This window comes from Salvelinus fontinalis, chromosome 19 (assembly GCF_029448725.1).
Source record: "Salvelinus fontinalis isolate EN_2023a chromosome 19, ASM2944872v1, whole genome shotgun sequence".
Lineage (NCBI taxonomy): Eukaryota > Metazoa > Chordata > Actinopteri > Salmoniformes > Salmonidae > Salvelinus > Salvelinus fontinalis.
The window spans coordinates 33,741,131-33,767,631 of NC_074683.1; the positions used below are offsets into that span (position 1 = coordinate 33,741,131).

Genomic DNA, 26,501 nt, shown 5'->3' on the forward strand with positions numbered 1-26,501 from the left:
CAAAAGATTATGCTGGTAAAATTGCTCAGACCCATATAATGATCTAATAAGCTATGAAACGGAGGTAGCTTAAATCTATTCACTATGGTTATGTTATTTTAAATTGCTTCATGTAGAAATATGTGAGTAAAGTTAAGTAGAGGTAAAGAAACACATGCGCAGAACGTGATCCGCACATGCTCAGGAGCTTCGGGATCTTTAGTCTGGAGAAAAAAAGTCCAGGAAAAATTGGATCCGCAGCCACAGCCTAATTTAAATGTATTCATGATGTTGAATAGCTTAATGTTTTGAATCCCAATTAACTGGAGGAGGAGAGATGGTGCTCTTGATACGGTCATTCTACATAAATCCATATTTATACTGAGCATAATTATGAAGAGCAGGGGGTGATAAAGGAGGCATGACAAGGTGCTTGAGAGGGCCATAGCTGGAGGATTCCATCTGGTGAGCAGATAATTGGGGATAGCTATTAGATATTTATACATAAAGCATCTGCATATTGAATATGGACTAGGTTCTCACTCACCTTCCGTCTGCTAGTGTTGCCCGGACAACTGCCCATGCTGCCACGAACAGAGCTGGAACACCTGGAATTGGAATGATGAAAAGAACAGCAGCTTCCTACAAATGTTCTAAACACTAATTAAATAGAGCACCAGGCCCTAACATAACGCAATGACTTAATTGCTTGTTTTCTATTGAATTGGTGTTATTTTTGTTATTCCTTTTTTCAGAACTATGTTGTTGCATTTGTCTGTTCCTATGTAACACCCCACTAATAAGAGCTGCAATAGCACAGGAACAGGCTAGTTAGACAAAACATGAGTTGTTCAATCCAGAAATAGCTCTCTGAGACAGCATGAACTTTGAAAGCAGGATAATTGAGTGGGTTGATTTACTTTTGCTAAAAGGTGTTTTTAAGAGTCAGCTAGCTACAAAGCAGGAAGTTGTGAATCGTAATCAACAGACGTGGCTCTCTCCCCAATAGAGCTGAAAATATGAGTGAAGAAACTCAACTCTAAACTCGGAGTGTGGTGTCAGGAAAATAACCTCTCACTCAACATCAACAAAACAAAGGAGATGATCGTGGACTTCAGGAAACAGCAGAGGGAGCACCCACCATCCACATCAACGGGACAGTAGTGGAGAAGGTGGAAAGTTTTAAGTTCCTCGGCGTACACATCACGGACAAACTGAAATGGTCCACCCACACATACAGCGTGGTGAAGAAGGCACAACAGCGCCTCTTCAAACTCAGGAGGCTAAAGAAATTTGGCTTGATGCATAAACCTCTACAGATGCACAATCGAGAGCATCCTGTCGGGCTGTATCACCGCCTGGTACGGCAACTGCTCCGCCCTCAAACGCAAGGCTCTCCAGAAGGTTGTGCGGTCTGCACAACGCATCAACGGGGGCAAACTACCTGCCCTCCAGGACACCTACACCACCCGATGTCACAGGAAGGCCAAAAATAGCAACGATCTGAGCCACTGCCTGTTCACCCTGCTATCATCCAGAAGGCGAGGTCAGTACAGGTGCATCAAAGCTGGGACGGAAAGACAGAAAAACAGCTTCTATCTCAAGGTCATCAGACTGTTAAACAGCCACCACTAACATAGAGAGGCTGCTGCCAACATACAGACTCAAATCACTGGCCACTTTAATAAATAGATTCTCATCACTTTAAATAATGGCACTTTAATAATGTTTACATATCCTACATTACTCATCTCATATGTACTGTATATACAGTATTTTATACCATCTATTGTATTTTGCCTATGCCACACGGCCATCGCGCATCCATATATTTATATGTACAAATATCTGTATTTATTCTACCCCGTTACATTGTCTGTATAAGGTAGTCGTTGTGAATGTGTTAGATTACTTGTTAGGTATTACTGCACTGTCGGAACTAGAAGCACAAGCATTTTGCTACACTCGCATTAACATCTGCTAACCATGTGTATGTGACAAAAAATTTGATTTGATTTGACACCATCACACTTCCTCCATGCTTTACGGTAGGAACCACACATGCTGCGATCATCTACTCTGTGTCTCACAAAGACACGGCTGTTGGAACCAAACATTTTAAATTAGATCAAAAGGACAGATTTCCACCGCCCTAATGTCCATTGCTCGTGTTTCTTGGCCCAAGCAAGTCTCTTCTTCTTATTGGTGTCCTTTAGTAGCGGTATCTTTGCAGTAATTTGACGAAGAAGTCCTGATTCACGCAGTCTCCTCTGAACAGTTGATGTTGAGATGATGTGTCTGTTACTTTAACTCTGTGAAGCATTTATTTGGGCTGCAATCTGAGGTGCAGTTAACTCTAATGAACTTATCCTCTGCAGCAGAGGTAACTCTGGGTCTTCCTTTCCTGTGGCGGTCCTCATGAGATTCAGTTTCATCATAGCGCTTGAGGTTTTTTGCGACTGCACTTGAAGAAACTTTCAAAGTTCTTGAAATGTTTCGGATTGACTGACCTTCATGTCTTAAGGTAATGATGGACTGTCGTTTCTCTTTGCTTATTTGAGCTGTTCTCGCCATAATATGGCCTTGGTATTTTACCAAATAGGGCCATCTTCTGTATACAACCCCTACCTTGTCACAACTGATTGGCTTAAACGCATTAAGAAGAAAATAAATTCCACAAATTAACTTCTAACAAGGCACACCTGTTCATTAAAATGAATTCCAGGTGACTACCTCATGAAGCTGGTTGAGAGAATGCCAAGAGTGTGCAAAGCTTTCATCAAGGCAAAGGGTGGCTACTTTGAAGAATCTAAAATATATTTTGATTTGTTTAACACTTTTTTGGTTACTACATGATTCCATATGTGTTATTTCATAGTTTTGATGTCTTCACTATTATTCAATAATGTATAAAATAGTAAAAATAAAGAAAAACCCTTGAATGATTAGTGTCCAAACTTTTGACTGGTACTGTATAATATATATATACACTGCTCAAAAAAATAATGGGAACACTTGCACATTTGTGGCCTGCTGGAGGTCATTTTGCAGGGCGCTGGCAGTGCACCTCCTTGCACAAAGGCGGAGGTAGCGGTCCTGCTGCTGGGTTGTTGCCCTCCTACGGCCTCCTCCACGTCTCCTGATGTACTGGCCTGTCACCTGGTAGCGCCTGCATGCTCTGGACACTACGCTGACAGACACAGCAAACCTTTTTGCCACAGTTGGCATTGATGTGCCATCCTGGATGAGCTGCACTACCTGAGCCACTTGTGTGGGTTGTAGACTCCGTCTCATGCTACCACTAGAGTGAGAGCACCGCCAGCATTCAAAAGTGACCAAAACATCAGCCAGGAAGCATAGGAACTGAGAAGTGGTCTGTGGTCACCACCTGCAGAACCATTCCTTTATTGGGGGTGTCTTGCTAATTGCCTATAATTTCCACCTTTTGTCTATTCCATTTGCACAACAGCATGTGAAATTTATTGTCAATCAGTGTTGCTTCCTAAGTGGACAGTTTGATTTCACAGAAGTGTGATTGACTTGGAGTTACATTGTGTTGTGTAAGTGTTCCCTTTATTTTTTTGAGCAGTGTATATCTATTTATATATACTTGTATACACATTAGTCATCATAGATTGGTGTACAAAAACAAAGCACAAATTGATAGCTGAGCAGTATAAAAATTTGCAATGTTTGTTGTCCATAAATTATATATTACTGTGATATATACAGTTGAAGTTGGAAGTTTACATACACTTAGGTTGGAGTCATTAAAACTCATTTTTCAACCACTCCACAAATTTCTTGTTAACAAACTGTGGTTTTGGGAAGTCAGTTAGGACATCTACTTTGTGCATGACACAAGTAATTTTTCCAACAATTGTTGACAGACAGATTATTTCATTTATAATTCACACCTTTGCCAAATACATTTAAAACTGAGTTTAAATGTATTTGGCAAAGGTGTATGTAAACTTCCGACTTCAACTGTATATACATATATATATATATATTTTACTGTGTTTGCGGGTGTAAAACCATTGCACATAAGGGAGATAACATTTTCAGAGGACAACTTTAATGTTGGTATACTGCATAAGAAAACACATTTGCATGTTTTTACTTTAAACAAGAAAACAAACCACTCTGCTGAATATGACAGTTCCAACATAACAACCTGTTTACTCCGACATACTCATATTTAATTCACATAAATGTAATTACATGGTTCTCTGGATTGACATGGATCGCAGTTGTAATTTTCTGTCTCGGCTGAGTGGCTTAACCAAAGAGACAAAATCACATTGATTGACTGTGATAGAAATGATGGTTTGTGTCTAAGTAAGTGTGTGTGTGTGTGTGTGTGTGTGTGTGTGTGTGTGTGTGTGTGTGTGTGTGTGTGTGTGTGTGTGTGTGTGTGTGTGTGTGTGTGTGTGTGTGTGCCTGTCTGCTTGCCAGCATGCCTGCGCTCGTCAACAAACAGCTCCTTTCGTCTGAGAAAAAATAGTTATTTTTACATCTACATTTCAAACATTTCTGTTGTGGGCCCTGCTCCCTAACAGGGAGAACACATCAAACGAGGATGGGGCATGAAAAAAAAAAAATTTACCATAAGAGGGAGAGGAAGTATCAAAACATACAAGCAAGAGTCACTGTGAGGCCGAGTGGGGAAGAGAAGTGATTGTAAGAGGATTGGGGCAGATGCTATTGATGATTGTTCTCTGAATGTGCCTCTAATACAGTGGCTGTGAGGAGAGACTACTCTAATACAGTGGCTGTGAGAAGAGACTACTCTAATACAGTGGCTGTGAGAAGAGACTACTCCAATACAGCGGCTGTGAGAAGAGACTACTCTAATACAGTGGCTGTGAGAAGATACTACTCTAATACAGTGGCTGTGAGAAGAGACTACTCCAATACAGCGGCTGTGAGAAGAGACTACTCCAATACAGCGGCTGTGAGAAGAGACTACTCTAATACAGCGGCTGTGAGCAGAGACTACTCCAATACAGCGGCTGTGAGAAGAGACTACTCTAATACAGTGGCTGTGAGCAGAGACTACTCTAATACAGCGGCTGTGAGAAGAGACTACTCCAATACAGCGGCTGTGAGAAGATACTACTATAATACAGCGGCTGTGAGAAGAGACTACTCCAATACAGTGGCTGTGAGAAGATACTACTATAATACAGTGGCTGTGAGAAGAGACTACTCCAATACAGCGGCTGTGAGAAGAGACTACTCTAATACAGCGGCTGTGAGCAGAGACTACTCCAATACAGCGGCTGTGAGAAGAGACTACTCTAATACAGTGGCTGTGAGCAGAGACTACTCTAATACAGCGGCTGTGAGAAGAGGCTACTATAATACAGTGGCTGTGAGCAGAGACTACTCCAATACAGTGGCTGTGAGAAGATACTACTATAATACAGCGGCTGTGAGAAGATACTACTATAATACAGCGGCTGTGAGAAGAGACTACTCCAATACAGCGGCTGTGAGAAGAGACTACTCCAATACAGTGGCTGTGAGAAGATACTACTATAATACAGCGGCTGTGAGAAGATACTACTATAATACAGCGGCTGTGAGAAGAGACTACTCCAATACAGCGGCTGTGAGAAGATACTACTATAATACAGCGGCTGTGAGAAGAGACTACTCCAATACAGTGGCTGTGAGAAGATACTACTATAATACAGTGGCTGTGAGAAGAGACTACTATAATACAGCGGCTGTGAGAAGAGACTACTCCAATACAGCGGCTGTGAGCAGAGACTACTATAATACAGTGGCTGTGAGAAGAGACTACTCCAATACAGCGGCTGTGAGAAGATACTACTCCAATACAGCGGCTGTGAGAAGATACTACTATAATACAGCGGCTGTGAGAAGATACTACTCCAATACAGTGGCTGTGAGAAGAGACTACTCCAATACAGCGGCTGTGAGAAGAGACTACTATAATACAGCTGCTCTGAGCAGAGGCTACTATAATACAGCGGCTGTGAGAAGATACTACTATAATACAGTGGCTGTGAGCAGAGACTACTATAATACAGCTGCTGTGAGAAGAGACTACTATAATACAGTGGCTGTGAGCAGAGACTTCTATAATACAGCTGCTGTGAGAAGAGACTACTATAATACAGTGGCTGTGAGCAGAGACTACTCTAATACAGCGGCTGTGAGAAGAGACTACTCCAATACAGTGGCTGTGAGAAGATACTACTATAATACAGCGGCTGTGAGAAGATACTACTATAATACAGCTGCTGTGAGAAGATACTACTATAATACAGCTGCTGTGAGAAGAGACTACTCTAATACAGTGGCTGTGAGAAGATACTACTATAATACAGCGGCTGTGAGAAGATACTACTATAATACAGCTGCTGTGAGAAGATACTACTATAATACAGCTGCTGTGAGAAGAGACTACTCTAATACAGCGGCTGTGAGAAGATACTACTATAATACAGCGGCTGTGAGAAGATACTACTATAATACAGCTGCTGTGAGAAGATACTACTATAATACAGCTGCTGTGAGAAGAGACTACTCTAATACAGCGGCTGTGAGCAGAGGCTACTATAATACAGCTGCTGTGAGAAGAGGCTACTATAATACAGTGGCTGTGAGCAGAGACTACTATAATACAGTGATGGTAGATTTGTCTACCTGCGGACACAGTTTACTGTTGTACGGTGATGGTAGATTTGTCTACCTGCGGACACAGTTTATTGTTGTACGGTGATGGTAGATGTGTCTCCTTGCGGGGACACTGCTTTGTTTTACGGTGGCGGTAGATTTGTCTCCCTGCAGGGACAGTGGCATACCTTGAGTTTCGATCATGTCACCTGACTAAAGGGGTTAAGAACAGCATTGAAGTGTCATATAATGTCTCCTTTTGGGTCATACAGTTAAGTGGTTTCTAGGATCATGAAAGTAAGGATTACATATTGGCCACCGTCTCAATGGCTTAGTGTTTATTTTTATTTTTACATCTACCCTGTGGGTCTTACAGTAAAGTGGTTCAAAGGACAAAAGGAACATTTGTTCTGATGAAGAACCAAATAATGATTTAATACATGTTTTAAAGAAATATAAATTAATATTAGTTCTTAAGAAGAACCAGACAACGTCCAACAAATGTCCTAGTCTCGTATTCAATCAGCAACGGGAGACAGACGGAAAGGGAGGTCAAGCCAAATAACAAACATCACTGTTGCCACCTGTAGATGCCAGTTCCTGCCCCCACAACACACCTACCTGAGCAACACACCTGAAACCCTGTGGTAGAACCACTATCGTGCTGTCTCAATGAACTCTACCCAGTATGGTTTTAGCCCTTAAAATGGAGTCAGACCTTTACACCAATAGAGGAGATAATGGTTGGTGATCCTATAGTACTGGGGACTCATTTGGAATCTATGGAATGAGTACGTATCATCAGCAGGTGGCAAACATACACACGTTCTTTGCAGGGTTGTTTGATAACTGGACATCATGGTGGGCTGTGTGGTTCAAGTGTGGTTCAATTAACTCTGTCTGAAGCAGGGGTCCCCAACTTTTTCTTGCATGAGAGCTACTTTAAAAAAACAATGAAACATGTCGTGAGCTACAATTTTTTTCTAGACATTAAATAGGCGCATTCTTTTCTTCTCCACTGCAACTCTTCACCGCAGCTCTTTCCCAGGTCCTTAGTGTACTAGAGAAAGTAGTGCAGTATGTTTTATGTCAATATGGTAAAAATAATGGTAAATAAACAACTCTAAGAGGGGCCCTATGAAATCTGTGATTTTTTCCACCAAATTCTGTGATATTTTCCCAAATTAGGATAGAGAAACAATGAAATTGTATGTTCTGAGTCCATGTCAAAGCTGAAACCACATTTATGGGGGGTCTGGAAGAAAACTAACACATTTAGATTTTTGAGTGTAATTTGTCTTTAATTGTGCATCTGACCCTTTCATTGCGCATCTAGTGCATGAGGAATGTGCTGTCTAATGTGCCAGTCTTTCATGGCAACGTTTGCAAATAACAAATAATTGACAGAAATAATATACTTACTAATGATATACACTACCGGTCAAAAGTTTTAAAACACCTACTCATTCAAGGGATTTTCTTTATTTTTTACTATTTTCTACATTGTAGAATAATAGTGAAGACATCATAACTATAAAATAACGCATATGGAATCATGTAGTAACCAAAAAAGTGTTAAACAAATCAAAATATATTTTATATTTAAGATTCTTCAAATAGCCACCATTTGCCTTTGTCACGTTCGTTAAAGCGATGAGACCAAAGCGCAGCGTGATTTGAATGCATCTTCTTTTAATAAAGAAATAGGCTGATAGCCTTGATGACAGCTTTGCACACTCTTGGCATTCACTCAACCAGCTTCACCTGGAATGCCATTCCAACAGTCTTGAAGGAGTCCCCACATATTCTGAGCACTTGTTGGTTGATTTTCCTTCACTCTGTGGTCCAACTCATCCCAAACCATCTGAATTTAGTTGCGGTTGGGGGATTGTGGAGGCCAGGTCATCTGATGCAGCACTCCATCACTCTCCTTCTTGGTAACTTAGCCCTTACACAGCCTGGTGGTGTGTTTTGGGTCATTGTCATGTTGAAAAACAAATGATAGTCCCACTAAGCGCAAACCAGATGGGATGGTGTATTGCTGCGGAATGCTGTGGTAGCCATCCTGGTTAAGTGTGCCTTGAATTCTAAATAAATCACAGACAGTCTCACCAGCAAAGCACCCCCACACCATAACACTTCCTCCTCCATGCTTTACGGTGGGAAATAAACATGTGGATATCTTCCGTTCACCCTCACAAAGACACGGCAGTTGGAACCAAAAATCTCATATTTGGACTCCAGACCAAAGAACAAATTTCTACCGGTCTAATGTCCATTGCTCGTGTCTCTTGACCAAAGCAAGTCTCTTCTTATTATTGATGTCCTTAGTAGTTGTATCTTTGCAGCAAATCGACAATGAAACCCTGAATCACACAGTCTCCTCTAAACAGTTGATGTTAAGATGTGTCTGCTACTTGAACTCTGTGAAGCATTGATTTGGGCTGGTAACTTTAATGAACTTATCCTCTGCAGCAGAGGTAACTCTGGGTCTTCTTTTCTTGTGGTGGTCCTCATGAAAGCCAGTTTCATCATAGTGCTTGAGGGTTTTTGCGACTGCACTTGAAGAAACTTCCAAAGTTATTTACATTTTCCATATTGACTGACCTTCATGTCTTATAGCAATGATGGACTGTCATTTATTTTTATTTTATTTTTTTTATTTATTTTTAAATTGTATCCCCTTTTCTGTATCCCCACCCAATTTTCGTGGTATCCAATCGCTAGTAATTACTATCTTGTCTCATCGCTACAACTCCCGTACGGGCTCGGGAGAGACGAAGGTCGAAAGCCATGCGTCCTCCGAAGCACAACCCAACCAAGCCGCACTGCTTCTTAACACAGAGCGCCTCCAACCCGGAAGCCAGCCGCACCAATGTGTCGGAGGAAACACCGTGTACCTGGCCCCCTTGGTTAGCGCGCACTGCGCCCGGCCCGCCACAGGAGTCGCTGGAGCGCGATGAGACAAGGATATCCCTACCGGCCAAACCCTCCCTAACCCGGACGACGCTAAGCCAATTGTGCGTCGCCCCATGGACCTCCCGGTCACGGCCGGCTGCGACAGAGCCTGGGCGCGAACCCAGAGACTCTGGTGGCGCAGCTAGCACTGTGATACAGTGCTCTAGACCACTGCGCCACCCGGGAGGCCCTGGACTGTCATTTCTCTTTGCTTATTTGAACTGTTCTTTTCATATTATGGACTTGGTCTTTTACCAAATAGGGCTATCTTCTGTATACCACCTCTACCTTGTCACAACACAACTGATTAGTTCAAACTCATTAAGAGGAAAGAAATTCCACAAATTAACTTTTAGGAAGGCACACCTTTTAATTGAAGTGCATTCCAGGTGACAACCTCATGCAGCTGGTTGAGAGAATGTCAAGAGTGTGCAAAGCTGTCATCAAGACAAAGGCTGGCTACTTTGAAGAATCTCAAATATAAATATATTTTGATTTGTTTAACACTTTTTTGGTTACTACATGATTCCATATGTGTTATTTCATAGTTTTGATGTCTTCACTATTATTCTACAACGTAGAAAATAGTAAAAATAAAGAAAAACCCTTGAATGAGTAGGTGTTGTAAAACCTTCGACCGGTAGTGTACTTCTGTCAGGTAAGCCTACTTTGCAGTTAAAATGTAATTGATAAGGTTTGGGGTAAAGTATTTATTTCAAACAACAAGAAGGTTATCATATCAAATGGCTACACAAAGAGTGATAGACAAACGCGCGGACCACACAGACAGACAGGGGAAATATTGCTGGAAATTAATTGGCAGATATTGTTTAGGTTTGGCTTTTTAAGCCGATAGTGGCTAACCAGGGGTGGGATTATGTCAATGGTGTGTTGATTACATAGTAGCTGGGAGCTTGCTGTGTCTGATACTTGTGAGATTTGTTAATGACAGTTTGTGGTGGAACACGTGAAAATTGCATGAACTTTCAGAATTGTTTGGAGGCTACTCACATGTGGGCTGCGAGCTACTGGTAGCTTACGATTGACCTGTTAGAGACCCCTGGTCTAAAGCCTGCTGTCGTTGATAAATTGTTTGTGCTGGACAGAGCAGGGGTGTTTCTCAAAATGCATACTACCGTGCTTCGAGGGTCAGAGTATAAGTCCAAATCAAAATATGCGAAATGGAGCATGGAGGGCACTTCTCGAATAAGTACTCCATTTGTACGTGTTTTGAAGCATGTATCGATGTAAGCTTCAAAGAAAAGTATGCAAAGAAATGACACAACCACTTTTAAAATTGAAATTAATGGCGGCCATTATTTGAGCTGAAGCGTGAGAAAACACACCCCGCCCTTTGAATTGAAATGTTGCCCATTCACATCTAATATGTTGCCTGACTACAATATTTTATCTTGATACGTTAACAAATACTCGTGTTAATTTTGGCATGGTTACCTGCCTATAATTTCCACTGTAGGTCGCAAGCCAATAGTAAGTCAATAGAGCTAACTGGCTAGCTACTTACTACGGTTAGCTAGCCAGACAGCCACGAATAATTGTTAGCTAGCTACCAACGAAGAATTGAAATCTACATTGGATAACATTGGATTTAGGTCATTTTTGACTGTTAAACTATCTGGTTAGCTACATTATTACGATTCACAAATAGCTAGCAAATAATTATGGAGTGTTTATCCTGTTTTGTCTCTGTCAACATTGTCCTGGCTAGAAATAGAAAGGTTCAGTAAATGGGTAACTGTCTAGCTAGCTAGCCACGAAGAATTGTTAGCTAGCTACCTAAGTAGAATTGACATCTACTGTACCTTGCATAACATTTGTTTTAGGTAATGTTTGCCTGTTTAACTAGCTAGCTAGAGTATAAGGATTCACATATATCTAGCTGATAATTAAGAAGTAAAATGTTTGCTTTTTTTGTCTATATTGTTGCCATTGTCCTGACTGGAAGAAGGTTCAGTGAATGGGGAGATGCAGCGTGAGGTAATACAGTAGGGGGAGTGGGAGGTAATACAGTAGGGGAAGTGCGAGAGCTTCTCAAATGTAATGTTTTATACGTTTTCCACACTCGCGTCCTCACAAGAACGCCCTCGGAGAATGCTCTTGGAGCATGAGAGTGTGGAGCCCGGTAGCATGCATATTGAGAAACACCCCAGGTATCAGTGCATTATCATTGTGTACTGGCTGCTAGCACAGCAAACATGGATGAAAATCTAATTTAGATAACAAACATGTACTTTGGCCACCTTTATAAATATTGATAGCATTATTACCAAAGCTCTTGATGAAATAAACAACGATTTGGACACTAAATTTGTTTTTAGAATGCACACCAGCCCAATCCAATCCCATAAAGTCTGCGGCCCTATAATGACATCATCACACACAGGTCTTTGTAACCAAATAGTTTTAATCTCAATGAAAATAATCTGTAGTGAAATGAAAATGGAAATCTCGACACACACACTCACCCCATCCGATGAGGGTGAAGCCCCACAGGTACTTGGTGTCTGAGAGGAAGGCCATGAAGATGAGGCTGTGGAGGTACAGGCCCTCTACCAGGATCCAGTAGTAATTAGTGGCCAGGAAGTAGATGAACAGCAACACTGTCACCTTACACCCAATCTGGAGAGAGAGAGAGCAAGAGAGAGTGAAATAGAGAGAGAGAGAGAAGGGAGAAAGGGGGAGGGGAGAGGAGAGAGAGGGGGAAGGGAGAGAAATCAAAAACAAGCGAGAAAAAATATTGATTAGTAAGAAAATGACAATATAGAACCTTGTTAAAGCTTCGGAATTGCCCCAGGGTTTCACTGTCTTTCACAATCACCCCCCCCCCCCCCCCCACCCCCCCAAATGATTTATTCTCACAGCAGGTATTTAATCAAAGTCTCTGTTCAAGTTCTTGTCTTTCTAAAGAGGTAAGTGGTTCTGGTTCCAGGGAGACCCATGCTATCTCAGATGTTGAGAGACAAGCGGGAGGGAGATAGCAGATGCTTTTCATAACTGACGACAAATAATTATGGGGACACAACACTCCCATTTCCAGCCTAAGTGGAAATGGGAGTCGAAATGGAAATAACAGCATCCAAGAAACACTGTAGACACATCCATCACAGCTTGAGACAACGACTTTACAATGTGATATTTCTCTAAACGGCTTCCCTTCTAGTCCACATTTAGTCATGCCAAGCCATTAGAAAAGAAAGAGAGACATTAGTATTGCTCATTATTGCCAAGCTTTGACTGAGTTTCTTTCTACACTACTGGCTTTGGGGATCTGATTTGTAAATAACTGTTCATGATTTGAATTGCAGGCTACTCCCCTTTAATAATGAACTCTGGATCCCTTTGTGATGCTGAACCAAGGTCCTTGTTTACCAACTTTACACTGTGAAGTGTAAACTTTACACAGTGTATCTTCAAACTGAGAGAAAAAAAAATGCTGTGTAAACTTGCAATGACTGAGGTTGATAACCTTATTGGCTATTTACAACACAACAGAGAGCATTGATGTGATGCGAACCTTAGGTCTTAGTGATACTTTTAACTCTCATATTAAAAGGAGCTGCTTTGACCAATTAGATGGTATTATCCATTTGCATTAGGAGACTCATGAAACAATTTACCTTCTGTAGACGTTCACACATCAGCATGGGTGTGTATTGGATGTGGTTGAGTAGATCAAATGTGCCAGGGGATTCCCAGAAGCCTTGACAAGCACTAGTCATATTGATCTTAACTCCATGCTGTAAGATGCACTCGGGGTGTTTTAATCAGCCTATTAGCTAAACTTGAGGTGATCAACACTACAGCAGCTCAAAGAACAGGAGGCTCCATACTGTGTTCAGCTATGTCACCTACATGTAGAACAGTTGAGACCTATGTCACCTACATGTAGAACAGTTGCGACCTATGTCACCTACATGTAGAACAGTTGAGACCTATGTCACCTACATGTAGAACAGTTGAAAGCTATGTCACTAACATGTAAAACAGTTGAGATCTATGTCACTAACATGTAAAACAGTTGAGACCTATGTCACCTACATGTAGAACAGTTGAGACCTATGTCACCTACATGTAGAACAGTTGAAAGCTATGTTACCTACATGTAGAACAGTTGAAGCTATGTCACTAACATGTAAAACAGTTGAGACCTATGTCACCTACATGTACATGTCACCTTCGTCAACCATTTCGAAAAGAAGGTCGACGACATCCGATCCTCGTTTGCTAAGTCAAACGACACCGCTGGTTCTGCTCACACTGCCCTACCCTGTGCTCTGACCTCTTTCTCCCCTCTCTCTCCAGATGAAATCTCGCGTCTTGTGACGGCCGGCCGCCCAACAACCTGCCCGCTTGACCCTATCCCCTCCTCTCTTCTCCAGACCATTTCCGGAGACCTTCTCCCTTACCTCACCTCGCTCATCAACTCATCCTTGACCGCTGGCTACGTCCCTTCTGTCTTCAAGAGAGCGAGAGTTGCACCCCTTCTGAAAAAACCTACACTCGATCCCTCCGATGTCAACAACTACAGACCAGTATCCCTTCTTTCTTTTCTCTCCAAAACTCTTGAACGTGCCATCCTTGGCCAGCTCTCCTGCTATCTCTCTCAGAATGACCTTCTTGATCCAAATCAGTCAGGTTTCAAGACTAGTCACTCAACTGAGACTGCTCTTCTCTGTATCACGGAGGCGCTCCGCACTGCTAAAGCTAACTCTCTCTCCTCTGCTCTCATCCTTCTAGACCTATCGGCTGCCTTCGATACTGTGAACCATCAGATCCTCCTCTCCACCCTCTCCGAGTTGGGCATCTCCGGCGCGGCCCACGCTTGGATTGCGTCCTACCTGACAGGTCGCTCCTACCAGGTGGCGTGGCGAGAATCTGTCTCCTCACCACGCGCTCTCACCACTGGTGTCCCCCAGGGCTCTGTTCTAGGCCCTCTCCTATTCTCGCTATACACCAAGTCACTTGGCTCTGTCATAACCTCACATGGTCTCTCCTATCATTGCTATGCAGACGACACACAATTAATCTTCTCCTTTCCCCCTTCTGATGACCAGGTGGCGAATCGCATCTCTGCATGTCTGGCAGACATATCAGTGTGGATGACGGATCACCACCTCAAGCTGAACCTCGGCAAGACGGAGCTGCTCTTCCTCCCGGGGAAGGACTGCCCGTTCCATGATCTCGCCATCACGGTTGACAACTCCATTGTGTCCTCCTCCCAGAGCGCTAAGAACCTTGGCGTGATCCTGGACAACACCCTGTCGTTCTCAACTAACATCAAGGCGGTGGCCCGTTCCTGTAGGTTCATGCTCCACAACATCCGCAGAGTACGACCCTGCCTCACACAGGAAGCGGCGCAGGTCCTAATCCAGGCACTTGTCATCTCCCGTCTGGATTACTGCAACTCGCTGTTGGCTGGGCTCCCTGCCTGTGCCATTAAACCCCTACAACTCATCCAGAACGCCGCAGCCCGTCTGGTGTTCAACCTTCCCAAGTTCTCTCACGTCACCCCGCTCCTCCGCTCTCTCCACTGGCTTCCAGTTGAAGCTCGCATCCGCTACAAGACCATGGTGCTTGCCTACGGAGCTGTGAGGGGAACGGCACCTCAGTACCTTCAGGCTCTGATCAGGCCCTACACCCAAACAAGGGCACTGCGTTCATCCACCTCTGGCCTGCTCGCCTCCCTACCACTGAGGAAGTACAGTTCCCGCTCAGCCCAGTCAAAACTGTTCGCTGCTCTGGCACCCCAATGGTGGAACAAACTCCCTCACGACGCCAGGACAGCGGAGTCAATCACCACCTTCCGGAGACACCTGAAACCCCACCTCTTCAAGGAATACCTAGGATAGGATAAGATAAAGCAATCCTTCTGCCCCCCCCCCCCCTTAAAAGATTTAGATGCACTATTGTAAAGTGGCTGTTCCACTGGATGTCATAAGGTGAATGCACCAATTTGTAAGTCGCTCTGGATAAGAGCGTCTGCTAAATGACTTAAATGTAAATGTAAATGTATGTAGAACAGTTGAAGCTATGTCACTAACATGTAAAACAATTGAGACCTATGTCACCTACGTGTAGAACAGTTGAAAGCTATGTCACCTACATATAGAACAGTTGAAAGCTATGTCACTTACATGTAGAACAGTTGAGACATATGTCACCTACATGTAGAACAGTTGAAAGCTATGTCACCTACATGTAGAACAGTTGAAAGCTATGTCACTTACATGTAGACCAGTTGAAAGCTATGCATTAGCTAACCTTTTACACAGCTATTATGCATATGATGTTGAAGAGTAAATGAATGATATAGAAAAAAAATAGAAGAATATGTATATACACACCCACATACAAATATACACACACACACATATATATTAACTATATTTATACAGTACAAATCAAAGGTTTGCACACACCTGCTCATTCAAGGGTTTTTCTTTCTTTATACTATTTTCTACATTGTAGAATAATAGTGAAGACATCAAAACTATGAAATAACACATATGGAATCATGTAGTAACCAAAAAAGTGTTAAACAAAATATATTTTATATTTGAGATTCTTCAAAGTAGCCACCCTTTGCCTTGATGACAGCTTTGCAAACCCTTGTCATTCTCTCAAACAGCTTCATGAGGTAGTCACCTGGAATGTATTTCAATTAACAGGTGTGCCTTGTTAAAAGTTAATTTGTGGAATTTCTTTCCTTCTTAATGAGTTTGAGCCAATCAGTTGTGTTGTGACAAGGTAGGGTTGGTGTACAGAAGATGGCCCTATTTGGTAAACGACCAAGTCCATATTATGGCAAGAACAGCTCAAATAAGCAAAGAGAAACGACAGTCCATCATTACTCTAAGACATGAAGGTCAGTCAATCTGGAACATTTCAATAACTTTGAGGGGTTCTTCAAGTGCAGTTGCAAAAACCATCAAGCGATATTATTAAATTGGCTCTCATGAGGACCGCCACAGGAAAGGAAGACACAGAGCTACCTCTTCTGTAGAGGATAAGTTCATTAGAGTTACCAGCCTCAGAAATTGCAGCCCAAATAAATGCTTCACAGAATTCAAGTAACAGACTCATCCCAACATCAACTGTTCAAAGGAGACTGCATGAATCAGGCCTTCATGGCCAAATTGCTGGAAATAAAGCACTAACTAAGAAGATGAGACTTGCTTGGGCCAAGAAACACAAGCAATGGACATTAGACTGGTGGAAATCTGTCCAAAGGCCTGATGAGTCCAAATTTGAGATTTTTGGTTCCAACCGCCGTAGCTTTTTGAGACACAGAGTAGGTGAATGGATGATCTCTGCATGTGTGGTTCCCACCTTGAAGCATAGAGGAGGAGGTGTGATGGTGCTTTGCTGGTAACACTGTCTGTGATTTATTTGGAATTGAAGGCGCACTTAACCAGCATGGCTTCCACAGCATTCTGCAGTGATACTCCACCCCATCTGGTTTGCACTTAGTGGGACTATAATTTGTTTTTCAACAGGACAATGACCCAAAACACACCTTCAGGCTGTGTAAGGGCTATTTGACCAAGAAGGAGAGTGATGAAGTGCTGCATCAGATGAGCTGGCCTCCACAATCACCTGAACTCAACCAAATTGAGATGGTTTGGGATGAGTTGGACCACAGAGTGAAGGAAAATCAGCCAACAAGTGCTCCTTCAAGACTGTTGGAAAAGCATTCCTCATGAAGCTGGATGAGATAATACCAACAGTGTGCAAAGCTGTCATCAAGGCAAAGCGTGGCTAATCTCAAATATAAAATATATTGTTTAACACTTTTTTGGTTACTACATGATTCCATATGTGTTATTTCATAGTTTTGATGTCTTCACTATTATTCTATAATGTATAAAATAGTAAAAATAAAGAAAAACCCTTGAATGAGTAGGTGTGTCCAAACTAATGACTGGTACTGTATATATATATAGTGGTGCAGTCAGTCCACAAGGTGACACAGCGCCTTTGGGAGTAACCCTGCCTCCACTCACACAATAGAACCCAGTGGCGTAAAGCCCTTAAGTAAAAATACTTTGATGTACTACATACGTTGTTTTTTGGGGTATCTGTACTTTACTTTACCATTTATATTTTTGACAACTTTTAATTTTACTTCACTACATTCCTAAAGAAAATCATTTACTTTTTACGACATACATTTTCCTTGACACCCAAAAGTACTCGTTACATTTTGAATGGTTAGCGGGACATAAAAATGGTCCAACTCACACACTTATCAAGAGAATTTCCCTGGTCATCCCTACTGCCTCTGATCTGGCAGACTCACTAAACACACATGCTTCGTTTGTAAATGATGTCTGAGGGATGGAGTGTGCCCCTGTCTATCCATAAATAAAATAAAAACTACAAAATGGCGCCATCTGGTTTGCTTAATATAAGGAATTTTAAATGATGTATAGTTTTTTACTTTTACTCAAGTAGTATTTTATTTTACTGACTTTCACTTGAGTCATTTTCTATTAAGGCATCTTTACTTTTACTCAAGTATGACAATTGGGTACTTTTGCCACCACTGGATCACTCAGTCACCATCTCCCTCTCTTTCTGTGACTGACTCTCTTACTCCCTTTCTCTTGCTTCTTTTCTCTGTTCCCTCTGTATCTGCTGAAAGTGCTACTAGAGACCATGTTATAATATCCCGAAACCCTGACTTTGAAGCTCTGGCACCTCTTTCATCACCACATTTAGCTATGGGGAATGAGGAATTTGCCCCATTGTACTGAAGATCAGTTCGAAGGACATCCTCAGGTTACTCCCAACAGTGAAACGCAAGATTAAGATATTTATTGTCTCTGCCCTCCCACTTTGTGTGTCCCACTCTTATACTGAATACTTATGCAAATTATATTTCCCTTTATTATTTTTGTATAAATTAGCAAAAAATTCAAAAAATCTATTTTTGCTTTGTCATTATGGGGTACTGTGTGTAGATTGATGAGAGAAAAAAACAATTTAATCCATTTTAGAATATGGCTGGAACGTAATAACATTTGGAAAAAGTCAAGGCGTCTGAATACTTTCGAATGCACTATACTGCATTATACTGTATAATATGTTCCAATAATAGTATGTTCCATTTAGTTTGTGTCCACATAGTCATCCATCCACCTTTGAAAGAACCCTAAAGCTACAGTATGTTTAAAGCTTTCAGTCAACTCTCTCCTCACCAATCAGGTGAACATCGCACATGGCATCTGAAGGAGAAAATATATATATATTTTGCAACCCATCCAGGAGCCTTGAAGTGGAAAACAGGGTATGAAGAGGAGGAAGAGAAGAAGGAAGAGAAGGATCAGGATGAAGAGAAGAGGCAGGAGGAAGAACACTCACATTTGGTGAGCTGTAACTAATTGGCTAGATTTAGCGGATTCTGATCATCAGGTCAGTCAGTATGCTTTGACGAACTTCCTACTTTGAAGTCTCACAGGCAGAAGCCCACTCACAATTCAGTCAGAGATTAAATCACGCAGCTAATTCACTGAAAACATCATCTTATCTCAAGAGGGCTGCAGCATTGCACATTAAATCACTCATAAAACAAAAAGCATACAAGTATTTAAAAAAAAGATGCACATCGCATTGGCACTACTTTTTTGGGGCAAGCTCTGAGCAAAAGCACTGCGACCTGAACCATAAAGGTTCAGCTGGTGTCTCGCACCTGAGAGACCAACGACTGTGTACATACGTCTTGTTCTGTGGCAGCTCTCAGTAAGCATGTAACAGACAGCCTTAAGGCTGTCTTAAGGCTGTCTTAAAGCCTTAAGGCATATGTGTCATCTATATGAGTCAGAAGCATTTATTCTAGTGCCAAAATGTACTACAAAGTGTAAATAGGATAATTTTGGTCCTAAAGTCAGTATCGTCCAAAATAAAGATTTGCAAGACATAAGGAATCTAGGATATGTAACAGTTTTCCTTGGGTTGGATTTATTTCAATCCTGCCCATATGCCCAGAGCTGTCAGCCCCCAAGTAATCATACCTTCAGAGCGCAGCTGCATGAAACCTGAACGTAATGCCCGTAGCTGCAGAATGCAGACTGACTGTGGTACATTTGATTTGACTTTGGATATTCCTTTGGGGCTAGTTTGGGACCATCAGTAAATTAAGTAAATTCATTGACACAATATAGGACCATATTTTCACATTTTAAAATTTTAAGTACTTTCTAATAAATTTCAAACCAACTATAAATTGTAGAAATCTATATGCAAATATTGAAAGCAGCAAAAAGAGAATTAAAAGATATGCAACATGAAAATGTTTTCAAATTTACATTGTGTCATTTGCTGACGGTCCCTAACTAACCCCACTGATCCATAGCCAAGCCAACTTTGCCATGGTAGTACTGTACACAGGCCGGCTGAAGCTACAGTAATTGGCGAATTAAGTTTGCTAGCTTGCTAGCAAACCTAAGCTACTTCCAGACCTAGTTAGACTGTTTCAAATGAACTAGAAAGGTGAGTGACTAACTGTATACCATTTTGGCAGAGTGAATGTATACCCACATCAAAGCACACGTCCAAGACCAAAATCTCAGTTTCAGTGGCATTTCCTAATGAGGAGGATTGAAACCGAGGATCAGTTTAGCCCCTCTTTAAAGCAAAACAGAAAACAAAAGACAGTACAGTAAGAAGCACAAACCATTCTAAATGTTCCTGAGGAACAACTACATAAAAAGGGAAGAGGTTAAAGGGATGGTTCGAGGTTTTGGCAGCGAAGCCCTTTATCTACTTCCCCAGAGTCAGAGGAACTTGTGGATACCTTTTTTTATGTCTCTGCGTCCAGTATGAAGGAACTTAGTTTGGTGAGCCAACGCTAACTAGCGTTAGCACAATGACTGGTAGGAACAGCTAGGAACAGGTAGCATAAAAATGGTATCCACGAATGGTATCCATCTGACTCTAGTAGATAAAAGGCTTAGTTACCAAAATCTCGAACTATCCCTTTAAAGTAAAACATTCCAGTCTGCATAGCTTTGAATTATTTGAACCAGCTTTCCCTGATAAAAAAAATACATTTTCTGTGTGATGCCTGTGAAGCCTATTTCCGCTGGCTAGCAGGCTATAGTGCTAATCTAGTGCTCCCAGTGGTCTATCCTCCCTCACATGTTCAGTGTGTGTATCTCTGATTATTCAGTCATTACAGAGCAGAGGAGGTTGCAGTAAGGGAACAGTCAGACTTACAGAGCTTTTTCAGAGCTGGACGCGGCTCTAGTTATAGAGTTGAAATTTAGCTTGATATTGAATGGAAACCACAGACATGTGAGTGGAGACTATAGCCTCGGGATACTGAGCTCAGCCAGTCTAATGAGCTTTTCCAGTGCATCAGCATGCATGGCTTTGGCTGCGTTTAGACAGGCAGCCCAATTATCATATTTTTTCACTAATTGATCTTTTGAACAGATCAGCTCTGAAAATGTTCTGATGTGAAAAGTTCTGCTGCGATTGGTCAAAAGACCAATTAGTGGGGAACAAATAAGGGAGGGTAGGCCATCATTGTAAAAAAAAAAAAATTGTTCTTAACTGATTTGCCTACTTAAATAAAGGTAAAAGGGGATCCGAGCGTGGACAATTATGTGTCCACCATGATGCAAAAGGACGCTTGTCATAAAGATGCCTGGCAACAAGAAGCTTGAAACCAGTACTACTCCCATCACAGGGGAAGAAAGTGTCAAAACGTGCAAACAGAACCCCAAAAATGAGAGGGCATCCTCAGCCTCTCCCAAGAGCTTCCATGAGTCATGGAAGTCTAATCTGTATTTTTCAAGGGCACATCACAGGGGTGCTGGACCGAAGAAAATGTGTAGAAATGAAGTAGGACCCGCACACACAGTTGCATTCACTAGCCTAATTCAAGGTGTCTAATGGAGCAATTGTGTGTGCAGGTCACTGTTTTATTTATTCATGGAAGAGCAGGGATTATTGGGATTCTTGGGGAGAAGGAGTGAAGGAGGGCAGGAGTGAAGGAGTAGAGGCACAGAGAAGTGGAGGAGAGCAAGAGTGGGAGGTGCAGGCAAGAGGTGCAGCGCTACTACTACTCACATACTGAGAGTTATCCAGCGGTGCCATGGCCACAGTCTTGACGTTATCCATGAGCACGGCATCAAACTCCTGCAGGCCGGCGCTGGTGTGCACCACCCGGTCCTTGACGAAGATGCTGACAGCTCGGAGCATGAAGGAGACAAACAGGTGGATGTGGATGTAGTTCCTGGTACAGTGGAGACGCCTGACAGGAAACAGAGGACCAGGAAATGTTAACATCTCTAATAGCTGAGACACACTGAAAATATAAACTTCTATAAGCAGCATGTGGCCGCGTTGTGTTAGCAACCACCTGCTGTGTGAGCACTAACACACCCAGCAGGTGGCCGATATTCTGATCAGAGGCGCGCTGGTTTTAAACCATAAGATTCTGTTATAACCATGTTATGACCCCTCTACAGTCTAAGCCCTGTCTAGGCTGGGGGAAGGGGAGGGGTGGTCTGCTAAGCTATGTGGAATTGTTTTAAGAAGGTTATACCAAGGATCATTTTGCTATTTGATCTTGAATTGTAAAACTCATTGAAGTATAAAAAAAACCCACATTGAATAACAGATTCACTACATGGAACAGATAGCCCCGCAAAAAGTTTGTTCTGAAGTGTCTGTCCTATGTCTGAAAGATAATCAAATCAAATTAAATCGAATTTTATTGATCACATATACATATTTAGCAGATGTTATTGCGGGTGTAGCGAAATGCTTGTGTTCCTAGCTGTAACAGTGCAGTAGTATCTAAACATGATTCACAACAATACACACAAATCTAAAAGTAAAATAATGGAATTTAAAAAATATATATAGTTATTAGACCGAGCAATGTTGGAGTGACTAAAATACACTAGAATAGAATACAGTATATACATACATATGAGATTAAAGTGACTAGTGTTCCATTATTAAAGTGGCCAGTGATTCCAAGTCTATGTATATAAGGCAGCAGCCTCCAAGGTGCAGGGTTGCGTAACCGGGTGGAAGCCGGCTAGTGATGGCTATTTAACAGTCCGATGACCTTAAGATAAAAGCTGTTTTTCAGTCTCTCAGTCCCAGCTTTGATGCACCTGTACTGGCCTCGTCTTCTGGATGATAGCGGGGTGAACAGGCCGTGGCTCGGGTTGTTGACTTCCTTGTCACATCTGCTCCTGCTACGCCCTCTAGTGTTCATCCGGTGTCTTCTTGACCTGCAGTTACTCCCCCTGTACATCTCTCTCTCTCCCTCTCCCTCTCTGTGTGATTGTGTGGTTGGAGACAGGTGTGCTGGAGTCAGAGCAGATCCCTACCAGCTGCAACTCGTTCCATAATCAAGACCTCTACAAATACTCAGTCATGCCACTTCCACTCTCCCAGATCGTAATCTCTGCTCAGTCAGTTCATTATTTTAGCCATTTATGATTATTCAAGATCCTGTGCCTGTTTCCATGCCTGACACCTTTTATCCTCTCATTGCAGTTACCGCTCTGTCTCTGGCTCCTGTCTCCTGTTCCACATCTCACCACCCAACCACCTTACTCTGGATTGTCTCACCACCACTACCTTGGATTCCCCTCAGGACCTGTTTACCCTGTTCTACTCAGCTAACTCCAACCTCAGTCTCCACATCTGGCTTTTCTGCAACTCATCTGAGCTTCCTGGGATCTGTACTCCATATCTCTCTGTGTAACAATAAATATTTTGGTTCATTCATCCCTGTTTGCTCATCAGAGTCTGCTCTTGCTCCGCTTAACAGTCCTTGATTACCTTTTTGGCCTTCCTGTGACATCGGGTGCTGTAGGTGTCCTGGAGGGCAGGTAGTTTTCCCCCTCTATTCCTCATTGTCCTTGTCGGTTATTGTTCCCATGTCCGTTGGTCGTGTGAGTACCTATGCGTTGTTTCAGCTTCTGTGCTGTGTGTTTTGTATATTGTGTATTACGGGTCTCGTCCCCCACTTTGTCTCTGTACTGATGTTTTGCCTGTTTGATTTCCTTACGGAGGGAATAATTAGACTGTTTGTATAAGGTCATATTCCCAGTCACCTTGCCATGGTTAAATGCGGTGGTTCGCGCTTTCAGTTTTGCGCGAATGCTGCCATTTACCCACGGTTTCTGGTATGGGTAGGTTTTAATAGTCACAGTGGGTACAACATCTCCTATACACTTCCTGATGAACTCAGTCACCGTATCCATGTATTCGTCGTTGTTCTTCTGAGGATACCTGGAACATATCCAGTCCGCATGATCAAAACAATCTCAAAGCATGGATTCCGATAGGTCAGACCAGCGTTGAATAGACCTTAGCACGGGTACTTCCTGTTTGAGTTTCTGCCTATAGGAAGGGAGGAGCAAAATGGAGTCGTGATCAGATTTTCCGAATGGAGGGCGGGGGAGGGCCTTGTAGGCATTTAAAAAAAGTTGAGTAGCAGTGGTCCAATGTTTTACCAACTCGAGTACTACTGTACGGTCAGTGTTGGTAGAACTTCGGTAGCGTATTCCTCAAATTTGCTTTGTTAAAATCCCCAACTACAATAAAGGATTTGTTTTTTCCAGTTTGCATAAATTCCAGTGTAGTTCTTTGAGGGCCATCGTGGTATCGGCTTGAGGTGGATTATACATGGCTGTGACTATAACCAAAAAGATTTATCTTGGGAGGTAATAGGTCGGTATTTTAGGTCGGGTGAACAAAAGGACTTGAATTTCTGTATGCTATCATAATCACACCATGAGTGGTTAATCATCAAACATACATCCCCACCTTTCTTCTTCCCGGAGAGTTCTTTATCCCTGTCTGTGCAATGTACTGAGAACCCAGATGGCTGAATAGACGGCACAATATATCCCATTAGAGCCATGTTTCCGTGAAACAGAGTACGTTACAATCCCTGATTGTAAATTTATTTGAAATACATTTGATTTGATTTGATTTGATGTATCTTTGGAAGGAGATCCTCACCCTGAACTCGTCTACTTTATTATCCAGAGACTGAACATTAGAAAGTAATACACTCGGAAGCGGTGGATGGTGTGCACACCTGAGTCGGACTAGAAGTCCACTCCAAATACCGCTTCTCCGCCGGCGGTGTTTTGGAGCAGCCTCTGGAATAAGTTAAATTGTCCTGGGGGGTACAACACAGGATCCAATTCGGGAAAGTCATAATCCTGGTCGTAATGCTGGTGAGTTACCGCCGCTCTGATATCCAAAGGTTCTTTCCGGGTGTATGTAGTAATACGAAAAGATTTCTGGGCTAATAATGCAAGAAATAACACACCCAAAAACAAAATACTGCAAAGATGCTTAGGAGCTAAAAGCAGAGCTGCCATATCTGTTGGCGCAATCTTACCAGAAGAAGATCAGGAGAAAAAAAATTGGGGACATGTATTTAACCCCTTATTTTTCCCACTAAACAGTCTGCATGTATACTTCCATTCACTTATTCAGCTGCTACCGGGGGAACTTCAGACGAATCCTGTGAGGCCTGTGGGCGTCTTAGAGAGTCTCACCTTTCAACAGAGGCGTCATATTAGTGTGTAGCCCAAACTGTTCAGACGCTACAGACAGAAATTGGCAGATCGGCTGTACTGACTACAGACAAGTCCCAAGAAGCTTGTGGGAGTCATAGAGCAAAACATAGAACACTGTCGTGTTCGCGAGAGTCTAATCTTTCCATTGAGGGGTTTTAATAGTTTCAGACGTTACAAACGATTTTGTGAATAGACTGATTTTCAGGATGACTCATGAACTGACAAACATCGCTTTATCTTTGTCACCATTCACTGCATATGCGGAAGTGCAACATAGGGTGATGCGGTGGATTGAGAAGCATCCAATGCAAAAGATATCTCTATCTTAAACTGACGTTTTTTTTAATGGGGATTTTTTAAATGATGTTAACAGAATTTCCACGTGTGAGCGGACATCGTTTAGTAGTTTGTCTCATTTCTTAAGGCCGAGATTTTAAACCATCGTCTTGGCTGTTAGATATGAACGGGGCATAATGGTCTTCCACACAACTGTGTAAGACCAAATCGCTTACTTTTTGCCCAGGGCAATCACATTTCCTATTGTGCACAATGTTCTGCAGTTTTGCTGAAAACTCCAATTTGCAACTAAGTAACCAATCAAAAACACCCATAAGATGCTGACCACACCGCTCGTGTCATGTGCTCGAGCGTTGCTAAACAAATATACACATACATGTTATTCAATCATTGCACCCACACTGCTCGTGCGCGTCAAGGCGCTAAAATAGAACTTGGTTCTATTTGTGACTGTCACGTCTACTCCTACTCTTCCCCTCCGGCGTACAACGTCACCAGAGTACTAAAAACCGGTCCTGGGATTCGTCATTACGTACACCTGGCACTCATATTACGTCCACCTGTTAATCATTATGATTCACACCTGGACTTCCTTACCTTCATCATCTCCTCCCCTTTATACATCACTCTCCCATGTTCACTCACCAGTTGATATTGTTCTTGTGTATCGGCGTTCTGCCTTATGTTAGGGTCATGTTCTTGGTTTCGTTGTTTTAAAACGCACCTGCTTCTGACTCTCTCCATCATTACAGTGACGCCCAACGCACTGCAAGTCCTGCCTCTCCCATCTCCTCATTGGTTTTTGGGAGCAGGTACCCACGTGCCATCTCCTCATTGGTTTTTAGGAGCACATACCCAAGTGAGTGATTGAAAGAGGAACTGAAGTCCACACTCCAGTTGGTTGTGGTAATGCACCTTAAAGTTGGTTGCCAACCGCCATATAAAGTCCAAAGAAGAAGCTAGAAGGAGGAGAGATTACTAGAAACTAACTCGGTTTAACGTTACCCTTTTATCTGTGGATTATTTGTC

The 26,501-nt window shown here is 42.3% G+C and overlaps 1 protein-coding gene across 4 annotated transcripts in view; it reads right to left on the bottom strand.

Annotated features, from left to right (window-relative positions):
- Positions 1-26,501, bottom strand: part of LOC129816649 (parathyroid hormone 2 receptor-like) — an 89,641-nt gene that overhangs the window by 35,470 nt on the left and 27,670 nt on the right. For 3 of the 4 annotated variants that reach the window (XM_055871390.1, XM_055871392.1, XM_055871389.1), the window contains 3 exons: positions 21,685-21,868; positions 12,075-12,228; positions 527-587 (listed from right to left, as the gene is read on the bottom strand). In XM_055871390.1, the coding sequence (XP_055727365.1) occupies positions 527-587; positions 12,075-12,228; positions 21,685-21,868 (399 nt within the window). The remainder of the gene's footprint in view (positions 1-526; positions 588-12,074; positions 12,229-21,684; positions 21,869-26,501) is intronic. The other variant, XM_055871393.1, reaches the window with a different exon arrangement.